Genomic DNA, 12,415 nt, shown 5'->3' on the forward strand with positions numbered 1-12,415 from the left:
CCGTGTACAGCAATCGATTAGTACATTGGGTTTAATTTGTCGTTTAATGATCTCATATGTTAGCCTGGGTTTCCCCATACTGCCTTGAGCAGCGCGATTTTATTCACGCTGCAAGGTAGTCTGGATACCATGGACTAATTTTTCCCCTGAAATAGGGAACCAATCACAGAACGGGGAGGGAGCAGGAAGACGATGACGAAGTATATGCGACACACCGAAGCAGTTTGTTTATCTATGGATCCAACATGACAGACGTAAAAATATATGCATATTTTTAGGAACACATCTACAAAAATATGCCTGTATTTCAAGTTGATAAAATAATTTAAAATCCACATCAGTTTATTTGTGCCGACGCGCCACGCCCTCCCAGGATCTATAACGTTAACCTAGGCTACTTCCACTTTTAAAAATGCACCACAACCGCGCGCGCGCGTTCTGCTTGCAGTCGTCAAGATGGATGCTGAGGAGTTGAAGAAAAGAATAGCTAGTGGAGATTGTAAAGTTGTCGACAATACGTCATCAAAAATCAAGTCTAGTGTGTGGGAGAAATTTGGAGTTATCTGAAGAAAATATTGTGAAAGGCTTTGCTGCAAACATTTTCGTGTTGGATAGCCGCAAATGTGGAACTTCATCCCTGAGGAAGCACGCAGATAACTGGTAACAAAGCCGTTCTATCGAACGGTATTTTTCATATTTAACACTGTTAAGTATGTGTGGTGTGCAGGGTGTGTTTGAACCCAAAATTGTCAGATGTAGGCTAGACGAAATTGTGTGGCATATAGGCCTAGTGTTGTAGCCGCGTCTGTTCGATTTGTGTGGTAACGTTAGCCATGTTCTTCATGTATCGGCCTTTTGACAGCTTCGGCTGAAGTTGTCCTTGTGTTAATGGTCGTGTAATAACTTCTGTATGACCTGCCAATAAAAATGTTTGTAAGTGTGTCTATAATGTGATAGTCTAAACTGATTTTATTTCGGGTGCGTGTCGGTTCTATTTTAAGCGGGTCGGTGCAGATTTTTATTAGTGCTGCTGTTGGAAAACGGGTCGGGTGCGGATTTACAAAATCGGACCCGTGCAGGACTCTGGTGTACACTGTACACATAAATCTGACCCATCGTCGTCTTCTTCGTTGAATATCTGTCGCTCTACATACGTCATCTGGTATAATTTGAAATGATTGGCTATGAGCTGCGGACAGGCGCATTTGATAGACATTCGTAGCGCCCAATAAACGGCTCTGGGCATTCGTAAACCACGCCTCAAATACGAGAAAATGTACATGTGGTTCCCAGACCACGTCTCAAAGAGAAAGTGGTCTGACGTTAGCCAGGCTACTCATATGTGTTGTTAGTACCGAGAAATTTCACGTGAATAAATACTTAGTACGTGGGTGGCGTACTTCAATGTCCAGTACGTGGTATAACATTTGCTCCATTATATGGTGAGAAATCCTGTAATGTTTTCCTCAAAAACCTTGAAAGAAAGACATGGACATCTTGGATGACATGGGGGTGAGTAAATTGTCAGGAATTTTTTATTTGAAACTGAACTAATCCTTTAATATATTACTAATATGTCTGTTTCGCAAAATCATCGTAGATCTACGAGTGCTCTGGAGTAATAGTAAATCATGTAGTGCTTTATATACACTTGTCTTGATTGCTAATACACATCTGATGACGATTATTAGGTTAAACGTTCACGGATACGATTATATCATTTTCAGGACTTCGCAAATGGACAGCGACTCTTAAGTAGCACGTAGTGTTCTCGCGCGTTAATGTTAAGTGCATTTTTGGGATTTCCGTAATCTTGCACGTAGAGAGCTAAGGCCAGAGCAGTCAGACTCAGAAGATTTTGAGAAATGCGATTCGAGTAGGAACCACAAACGGATTTGTAAAATTCGTATTTAATGTATTTTTGTTTTTGTTATTTTGCAGTTCACACTTGCTAAATCTTTTCGCATTTCAATCGGACATGCAATATTGTTTGTATTCCAAGCAATCTATATATGCAAAATTTGTCCAAAAAGGTGTAACTTGTGTTGTTGGAGACAAAAAGAGAAAAAAGTTTGCAATTCCAAAAAAAAAAAAAAAAAAAAACTGTCACAGGTGCTCAGTTTTGCTATTATAATACCTTAACATGATAGTAATAAGCCATCTGCAAAAGCAGAGAGGTTGGTGTGGTGTACAGTAGTAGGCTACATCTGTAGTTCCAGGTCAGCATCTGGAGATCTGCATTCAGCTGGAGAATATCAAATAAAATAAAAATAGATAAGCGTCATTGGTTCATTCAGCCCGCGCTCATTTAAGAACGACCAATCAGCGTGTATGTTTTGTCTAGAATAGCCTACCTCAAGTTCGAGTTCCTATGCTTCCTATGACGCTTCCTACGAACTCTCAGTTGTCTTCCACCATCTCGTCTATTCCTACGACCTGCACGGCTGAAATCCAAATCCACTGGTCAAGTGAGTGATGAGCTTTCGAGATATAATCAACCTATAAATCCTGCAAAGTACAAAGACACAGTTTTTCCTCACAAAGAAAAAACGGTCAGGTAAACCACAACGGTTGAAAAGTTGTTGTTTTTTCACACAAAGTAGGCTATTGCTTTTGTCGTTATTTATATTTGCTGCTATGCATGTATAATATGTAGTGGGTTAAAATGAGATTTTTGTTTAAAAAAAATGTGTATGTTTTGTCTAGAATAGCCTACCTCAAGTTCGAGTTCCTATGCTTCCTATGACGCTTCCTACGAACTCTCAGTTGTCTTCCACCATCTCGTCTATTCCTACGACCTGCACGGCTGAAATCCAAATCCACTGGTCAAGTGAGTGATGAGCTTTCGAGATATAATCAACCTATAAATCCTGCAAAGTACAAAGACACAGTTTTTCCTCACAAAGAAAAAACGGTCAGGTAAACCACAACGGTTGAAAAGTTGTTGTTTTTTCACACAAAGTAGGCTATTGCTTTTGTCGTTATTTATATTTGCTGCTATGCATGTATAATATGTAGTGGGTTAAAATGAGATTTTTGTTTAAAAAAAATGTGTATGTTTTGTCTAGAATAGCCTACCTCAAGTTCGAGTTCCTATGCTTCCTATGACGCTTCCTACGAACTCTCAGTTGTCTTCCACCATCTCGTCTATTCCTACGACCTGCACGGCTGAAATCCAAATCCACTGGTCAAGTGAGTGATGAGCTTTCGAGATATAATCAACCTATAAATCCTGCAAAGTACAAAGACACAGTTTTTCCTCACAAAGAAAAAACGGTCAGGTAAACCACAACGGTTGAAAAGTTGTTGTTTTTTCACACAAAGTAGGCTATTGCTTTTGTCGTTATTTATATTTGCTGCTATGCATGTATAATATGTAGTGGGTTAAAATGAGATTTTTGTTTAAAAAAAATGTGTATGTTTTGTCTAGAATAGCCTACCTCAAGTTCGAGTTCCTATGCTTCCTATGACGCTTCCTACGAACTCTCAGTTGTCTTCCACCATCTCGTCTATTCCTACGACCTGCACGGCTGAAATCCAAATCCACTGGTCAAGTGAGTGATGAGCTTTCGAGATATAATCAACCTATAAATCCTGCAAAGTACAAAGACACAGTTTTTCCTCACAAAGAAAAAACGGTCAGGTAAACCACAATGGTTGAAAAGTTGTTGTTTTTTCACACAAAGTAGGCTATTGCTTTTGTCGTTATTTATATTTGCTGCTATGCATGTATAATAGGTAGTGGGTTAAAATGAGATTTTTGTTTAAAAAAAACTTGCATGCCTAAAGTTGTTGAGCCCCTGAACCATTTAGCATTAATAAGTAAACAAGTATAGATATACATGCATGCATAAATACCTTTAAGTGGAACGAATAACTCTGCTGTATGGTGTCAGTCTCATTGCTGGCAAATACCTAAAAATAGACCTAGAGAAATAAAATGAATAAATAAAATATATTGTTGACCACAATATCTGTTAGCATAATAGTTCAAACAATTATAACTACAAGCAATGTAACATTATATTTGTAGCCTACCTCATTTAGTTGATTATTTACCCTATAGAACTTTTCTCACTGAAACAGCCTGGGGTAATTTAAAAATGTTTAAACCTTAAATATTTCAGTAAAAAGCCAAGAGTGTTATACTGTAATATTACATATAATATTTTTAATATAATTTCAATAAACATATAATATACTTATAATTAATTTAACAACTCAAAGTATACACAATTTATCAGTATTTTAACAATTGAGAAACATGTTGGCCTATACAGATTAGTTATTACATACGGTGACGCATTGCTGCCACATACATATTATTTTTTTCCCCCAATTATGTCGTAATAACGAGATCTTATGTCGTTAAAACGACATCTTTTTCTCGTAATAACGAGATCTTATGTCGTTAAAACGACATCTTTTCTCGTAATAACGAGATCTTATGTCGTTAAAACGACATCTTTTTCTCGTAATAACGAGATCTTATGTCGTTAAAACGACATATTTTTCTCGTAATAACGAGATGTTATGTCGTTAAAACGACATCTTTTTTGCCCTTATAAGGACATGTGTAGTCATGTACAAAATATGCCTTTATCCACATAAAATTGACAGCCTATCGCGCCTTTATCACACGTTCAAAAAGCTTAAGCAAATAGTAGCAGCCCCCAATCATGAAATTAATCAATGAGGCCCTTTTTTGAAAATATATTTTATATAGGCTTTTTTATATTTTATATGTTTTTTTTAATATGATATATTATATAGGCCTAATAAGATTTATTTTTGTTAATAGGCTATATCTTCATCTTCATTACATAGAGATATAATTAAACAAAAAGTAGTCAAAACACATCTAACAGAACATAGCCTAAGTTGTTTATTTTTTACAACATTGTGTTCTTATTTTGTTTAATTAACGAAATGTCAATCTTCGTCTTTATAACAGAAGATAGCCTACAATACAATACAAAAATCTTCAAGATGTATAACGGATTGTCACCTTATAAACAGTACTTTTTTAATGGAATAATACACCCTTATAATAAAGAAAAAGCTTCAGTAATAAAGAATATGTTGTCCTTCCACAGAAACCCTTTATTATAAAGAAAATAGGTGGCTCTTAACGTGTCTTTCTATGGGAGGATGGCATTGCGGTGCACAGCAAATATTCAATGCATTCAATGCAAATATTCAATGGTATTCAATGCAAAACAAAAATGAAAAATACAAGTAGCCAATAAAATAAACAAATTATTGTGGCATTAATTAGCCCATAAACAATATTTATTTTAAAGCCTAAACGAATTTGTTTAAAGAAAAACACCAGCGTTGGGCATTTATCTGTATAGGCTAAGTGTTTCAGCCGCCCTTTTCAAACTGGCGCAATAAAATGCAACAGAATTTGATTAGTTAAACATGAAGAGGATTATCCGTCTGGCATGGCCGCTCGCTCTAACGTTAACCTAGATAAATGTTTGCTGTTATGAAGCGCATATCCAAGTGTTTGTGCGGAGTGTGGAGCGCGCAATATGACATGGATGGAGGCGCCGGTGGCATCACTCGCATTTTCCCATCAACAGTGGAAACAACTTAAAATACTCCATTTCTGGTCATACAGAAAATAATAATACATAAGTCGCAACTACTTTTATTTGGGTAAACTCACAACAACAAGAAAACGGTGTGCTTTTGTAAAATAAAATAAAACGAACAGGGCACGCTTTCATGATCTCTGTGAATTGGAGCGCGCCTCAAAAATGAACTGGAAAACAGTGTATAGACAAGCCTCACAGTCACAAACATGAGAAATATAACTATAAAGTTTATACAAAAAAATGTCCACCAACGAAAAAAAATCCAATCGAAAGCATATACGGTAGGCTATAGACTACCATCTGATTATGTAATCCTGTCCGTATGAAAGGCTCATACATTACAGCGGAGATGTATGGAGATACGTATGCAGGCAGCCTACACTGATTTAGAAAATAATAGTTCATTAATAAACAATTAAAATGCTTCGTTATTTTTTTTTCAGATACATTTATCATATCATTAGCATACTTTTGCCGGCGCTTTGCGGCAAGTTTTATGCATGCGCTTGAGCGCGGAATATAGGCTATAGCGTACATGCACCCAGCATTGAATATAAACGTGCGATTAGTTCTAATTGCTTAAATGAATGACTACTAGTCTAGAAAAATCCTTTAGTCTATGGCAACTCTAATCAATAGCCTACATTTAATATCTGACATTATTTCATTAGTAACTAGTATCCAGCTCTTCACATTTAATTAGTTGAGTTAGCATAATTAATAAACTAATAAAATAATAAAGTAAAATTTAAATTTAAATTAAAATACTAACCATATATTTATATATATCATTGCTTATTCCACCACACAAAGGACTGTTTAAGGTGACAATCCGTTATACATGTGAAGATTGTAGGCTGTATCTAGAAGATTTTTGTATTGTATTGTATCTTCTGTTATAAAGACGAAGATTGACATTTCGTTAATTAAACAAAATAAGAACACAATGTTGTAAAATTTTCTGTTAGATGTGTTTTGACTACTTTTTGGTTAATTATATCTCTAGGTAATGAATGAAGATATAGCCTATTAACAAAAATAAATCTTATATAATATATATATAAAAAAACTTATAGGCCTATTTAAAATATATTTTCAAAAAAGGGCCTTATTGATTAATTTTGCATGATTGGGGGCTGCTACTATTTGCTTAAGCTTTTTGAACGTGTGATCAATTTTATGTGGATAAATGCATATTTTGTACATGACTACACATGTCCTTATAAGGGCAAAAAAAGATGTCGTTTTAACGACATAACATCTCGTTATTACGAGAAAAAGATGTCGTTTTAACGACATAACATCTCGTTATTACGAGAAAAAGATGTCGTTTTAATGACATAACATCTCGTTATTACGAGAAAAAGATGTCGTTTTAACGACATAAGATCTCGTTATTACGAGAAAAGATGTCGTTAAAACGACATAAGATCTCGTTATTACGACATAATTGAGGGGAAAAAATAATATTATGTAAGTGGCAGCAATGCGTCACCGTAATTACAGATATTAGATACACAAATTATTACCTAAACTATATAACAATACTATATACTATATAATAATAACTGTAATTAATTTAGATTGACACAAAAAAATTAACAATTAAATAACAGATGATCTTCTGCCACTGCCACCATCTCTGTCTGGAGCGTAACGCAACCATTTTTTGACTGCCTCAGAAAAGTCTGCCTTGGAAGCCTCTTTACCTTGTGCTGTACTTCTCAATGCACCTGAAACATTATGGAACAAAATTAAACTCGCATTGCAGCATAGGGCTTTGACTTTTGCCTTTTCTTTTTGGTGATCAAAGATGAGTTTTAAGAGATACAATTATTGACTGCAGGGGAGTTTCCTAAATGATTTGGCAAAACTGTTAAACAAAGATAGTGTGAAAAGCTCTTTTAGTAGTTAGTCTATTACTTACGGAACATTATCTTCGAGAGATTTGAGGTCTCGAAGCTCCTCTTTTGTCCACGTCCTGCCCAGTTAAATGATGAAGCCAGATTGTTTGTCAAAATGTGGCTCAACATTTTCCTTACTGTGTCTTCCAGTTTATGACCACCCAGAAGTGACAGCTGGAAAAACTAATAAAAAAGAGATCAGTGTTCACATTAATTCCCATTTCCCAATTTTTTTTGCCATTCTCTGTGAATCTCTCATCAAAGTATTTCCATCCACAGACTCTAGACTGTGTTTGTGTGTGTGTGTGTGTGCGTGTGTGCGTGCGTGCGTGTGTGTGTTTGTGTGTGTGTGTTTTGTTTTTTTGCAAACATAAATGATTGCTTCCGGTGTCAAATGCTAGTTTGAGTATTTCTATTTCTGTGGATTTCCTGGGATTTTTACAGACAAGTGTCTCTAGCATTTACTCAGATTGGTGCCAAAAAATTAAAACATCCAGTGAAGTTCTATAGGTGAGAGATCAACAGAGAATGGCCTGACTCGTTCAAACTGACAAAGTCTACAGTAACCATATCAGTGTAAATGTTTCTACAGCATTATTTTCAGCATTATGTTTGGTATAGTACAGTCATCTCTAATGGTTTCTGTTTTAATGAAAACTGAATATGGGCAATCGTCTGGAAACAATAATCTTTGTTTTCTTTTTTCCATACTTATCAAGACCTGGATATTAAATCAAATTCCATATTTCCCAAACAGCGTAGGTTAAGTGTAATTGCATTACAAGATTTACCAATCTGTTTTTTTCTGTCTCGTCCAACCTCTCCAAAGCATCAAAATCTTCTAGAGACTGTAAAGGTAAACCTAAGCTGCATCCTATTTCTGGTTGAGGTAGAGGGACTCCCTGTAATTTTTGGATCATTGCCCTCTGCTCTTTCAGCTCTGCCTTAATTTCCAGGAGAGCTTTTAACACATTCCTCTTGAAAGGAGACAACTCTACAAATAAAGTAAATAAATATATTAATACTTTATTTGTATTAAGAGAGAGAAACTCTACTAGTTCATTAATAATCACCATCAGCAGAACAGGTTTACTGTTTAAATTGGAATGGAATTTTTGTTTTTGATTTATTACCGTTGGTATGTTCATTCTGTGTTTGTTGTGCTCTACTTGGATTTTCTGAAGAAAACAACACAACAGTTTTTTTCATACACTTAAAACTCACCTGTAAAACAATTAGTCTTAAAGAGGTTAGCAGTTTGAAGAATCACCTGAAAAGATGTCTGAGACAGTCGGACTGGAGTTGTGGTTCATGTATCTCTCTTTAAAAAAAAAGTGACATTGCAGGAAAAGTTAGGATGGATGTCAACATTTATAGTGAATAAGTAGCCTACATTTAGCCTGTAAGTCCCACCTAAAAGAATAATGTCTTCCAAAATTAAGAAAGAACATAAAATCAACATAAATCTCCCCCCTAGGAAACTTAATGGTCTAATAAAAAGTTTCAAATAACTGTTTTCAAAATAGAAAAAATAGCTTTGATCATTACCATTGACCAGTTCAGTCAGTGTGCCCCGGTGTGCTCCGTGGTTTGCGTCTTGGTGTCCGCCGTAGTGTGTGCCCAGGTGTCCTCCGTTGTTCGTGTTTTGGTGTGATCCCTGGTGTCCGTCGTAGTGTGTGCCCAGGTGTCCTCCGTTGTTCGTGTTTTGGTGTGATCCCTGGTGTCTGTCGTAGTGTGTCCCCAGGAGTCCTACGTTGTTCGTGTTTTGGTGTGATCCCTGGTGTCTGTCGTAGTGTGTCCCCAGGAGTCCTACGTTGTGTGTGTTTTGGTGTGATCCCTGGTGTCCGCCGTAGTGTGTGTCCAGGTGTGCTTCGGTGTTCGTGTTTTGGTGTGATCCCTGGTGTCCGCCCTGGTGTACCCTGTGTGGATTTTCTGAGAAAAATGTGCAGTTTATTTATAGACTAAATAAATTTCTAAAAGGATATTACAGGATTTGTGGATCTGGAAGTGCAATTATAACAGCTGTGATACAATGTAAAAGAGGCAAAACATTTTTTTTAAAGAATAACATTGCAACACATACCTAGTGAATAGAGGCTTGAGACAGCTGGACTGGTCTCAAAGATCATGTGACTTTCTGAAATAATTATGATCAAGTTAAATTAACAGCAGGGTTTTGCGTAATACAATTGTGTGCTTTGAATTCATTCAGTCATGTTTGATAATCAATAAAGGCGGACTTTTGTGAACTTTCTCAATTAGTGGATTTCAATGATGTTGCTGTTAAGGACACTTCGAAACGGGTTAAATTAACCGTTCGTTCAAGGATGCCTGAGAAAAGAATACAGTTTTCTCTGGCCCAATATATAGACTATGCTGAGCTGCTCATCATTTACTGTGAGTTTTTTACAGGGGCTCCAGCCCCTGACCAGCATCCAGTGTCGGCTACAGCCCCTGACCAGCATCCAGTGACCGCTACAGCCCCTGACCAGCATCCAGTGTCGGCTACAGCCCCTGACCAGCATCCAGTGTCGGCTACAGCCCCTGACCAGCATCCAGTGTCGGCTACAGCCCCTGACCAGCATCCAGTGTCGGCTACAGCCCCTGACCAGCATCCAGTGTCGGCTACAGCCCCTGACCAGCATCCAGTGTCGGCTACAGCCCCTGACCAGCATCCAGTGACCGCTACAGCCCCTGACCAGCATCCAGTGTCGGCTACAGCCCCTGACCAGCATCCAGTGTCGGCTACAGCCCCTGACCAGCATCCAGTGTCGGCTACAGCCCCTGACCAGCATCCAGTGTCGGCTACAGCCCCTGACCAGCATCCAGTGTCGGCTACAGCCCCTGACCAGCATCCAGTGTCGGCTACAGCCCCTGACCAGCATCCAGTGACCGCTACAGCCCCTGACCAGCATCCAGTGTCGGCTACAGCCCCTGACCAGCATCCAGTGTCGGCTACAGCCCCTGACCAGCATCCAGTGTCGGCTACAGCCCCTGACCAGCATCCAGTGACCGCTACAGCCCCTGACCAGCATCCAGTGTCGGCTACAGCCCCTGACCAGCATCCAGTGTCGGCTACAGCCCCTGACCAGCATCCCGTAAGGCCGCTCCATTTCACAAACCCATATATACTGTATATGTCCATCCAATTTTATGACAGGTTCAGTGCATTTCAAATTAAATTCAATGGGAATTTACTTTTAAAGTTTTTTTTTTTTTTTTTTTAAAGATTTGAATCGCCTTGAAATTCAGGGACATATGATCATGAAGAGTTTTTTCTTAAAATTAACTACAAAAACAGTTTAATTAGACTTCCATAATACCTGGAATGTCAATTACGGGGGCAGCTGGGAGCCGTGATTTTTTTGGTGCATTATCATCCTGGTCAGAATCATTCTCTGTGAAGTTTAGGAAGCGTGGATTAGGCCTGTAAAGGGAAACAGTAAAATTATTTCTCAATAAGACAACACGGTAACGCTTTAGATTACAGCCCGGAAAGTACTGCGTAATTAAAGCGATTTTACAATGTAACTTTCGGTAATTATAGTGGACCTATAAAGTAAGTATATACGCTGTAAATTTGTCTTAATTCCGCAGTACTTTCCGGGCTGTAATCTAAAGCGTTACCGACAACACCTATAAAAGTCTTTGATATTTATTATCATTAAACCTTAAATTACCTTTTCTTTCTTTTTATTCTTTCATTATGGCCCTCTTCGTCAGAAGTTATTTCCGACGTGTGGATATCACAGTCCACATACTTTTTAAGCATCTTCTGTGCTTTTTCTAGTGTTTCTAGTAATATAGATATAAATAATATATACGATTGAGCAAAGCATGTATAGTTATCAGTGCATTGAGATAATAAAATAAATAATATAAAAAAAAAAGAAAAACATTCTTACCACACTTTTTAAGCAATCGCACAGGCTCAAATAGTTTCCATCCAGCTTGTACAGGCTCTTGTCTCTTTACTGCCACCTTTAATTTTTCTTGAGTGTATTTTGGCCAGTAGCACTTTTGTCCAAAAAGCCAATTGTCTGGGACAACATCTGTGCTTTTGTCAGGAAATTCTATTAATGTATACTGATTCACTTTATCCATTATTGTCTGGGAAAGATAAGAAATTTGAGAAATGTTGACCCCAGCTGTGATTAGTTCTGGGTTGCTGCGTGTTCAGCTCCCTTACCCATACCAATCACAGTGGAGTAAGTCAGGCATGAATTAATTTATTTGTATGTAATGCAATGTACTTATTTGTATGCAGTGAAAATAACAGAAAGAGTGGGTGTGTTAAATTAAAGTATCTTTTTATTTTAATGAGCAGGAATCCCTTCTCTCACAATGTCACCTCACCTCAACAAACTTTCAAAGGGTTTACCCGAAAATCTTGTCATGATTTACTCACTTTCATCTTAGAAACACATATTTAGATATTTTTTAATGAAATTTGAGAGATTTTGGTCACTCCAATGACAGTACAGATAACCAAAACTTTCTAGATCAAAAAATGTCATCGTACTATTAAAAACGAATCAGTATGAATCAAGAGGTTTAATCTAAGTCTTCTGAAAAGACTTAAATGCTATATATGATGGACAGATTTAATTTAGCCATAATAGACATTGATTAAAACAGATGTACAGTGCATTGCATACACCCAAGTGCTTGTATTTGTGCGTAACCCACCAATGAGGATTGTTCCAGTGTGTTTGAAGTTACTTTTACAAACACAAATTGAATTGAGAGGTGTAATCTATGTTATGACATTTTTGGATCTAGAAAGATTTGGTTATCTGGACTGTCAATGGAGTGACCCAAATCTCTCAGATTTCGTTAAAAAAATATCTTAATATGTGTTATGAAGATGAACAAAAGTCGTATGGGTTTGGAGCATGAGAGTGAGTA

General features: G+C 37.2%; 3 protein-coding genes across 3 annotated transcripts in view; all 3 read right to left on the minus strand.

The window, feature by feature from the left end:
- LOC307171109 (uncharacterized protein) overlaps nucleotides 1-12,415 on the minus strand; it is a gene marked incomplete at its 5' end in the record, with an annotated part of 137,346 nt that overhangs the window by 53,294 nt on the left and 71,637 nt on the right. The gene's annotated exons all lie outside the window — the stretch shown is intronic.
- Nucleotides 1-12,415, minus strand: part of LOC307162997 (uncharacterized protein) — a 37,590-nt gene that overhangs the window by 4,705 nt on the left and 20,470 nt on the right. The window lies entirely within an intron of this gene.
- LOC307163856 (uncharacterized protein) lies at nucleotides 2,784-10,020 on the minus strand. The gene is made up of 6 exons (XM_079880132.1): nucleotides 9,591-10,020; nucleotides 9,056-9,439; nucleotides 8,778-8,828; nucleotides 7,531-8,685; nucleotides 7,313-7,336; nucleotides 2,784-3,927 (listed from the first exon to the last, which is right to left on the minus strand). The coding sequence occupies exons 1-4, from the start codon at nucleotides 9,634-9,636 to the stop codon at nucleotides 8,597-8,599; spliced, it is 570 nt and encodes a 189-aa protein (XP_079736258.1). The 5' UTR covers nucleotides 9,637-10,020; the 3' UTR covers nucleotides 2,784-3,927; nucleotides 7,313-7,336; nucleotides 7,531-8,596.

The sequence above is a fragment of the Squalius cephalus genome, assembly GCF_949319135.1.
Source record: "Squalius cephalus genome assembly, chromosome: 1".
Taxonomy (NCBI): Eukaryota; Metazoa; Chordata; class Actinopteri; order Cypriniformes; family Leuciscidae; genus Squalius; species Squalius cephalus.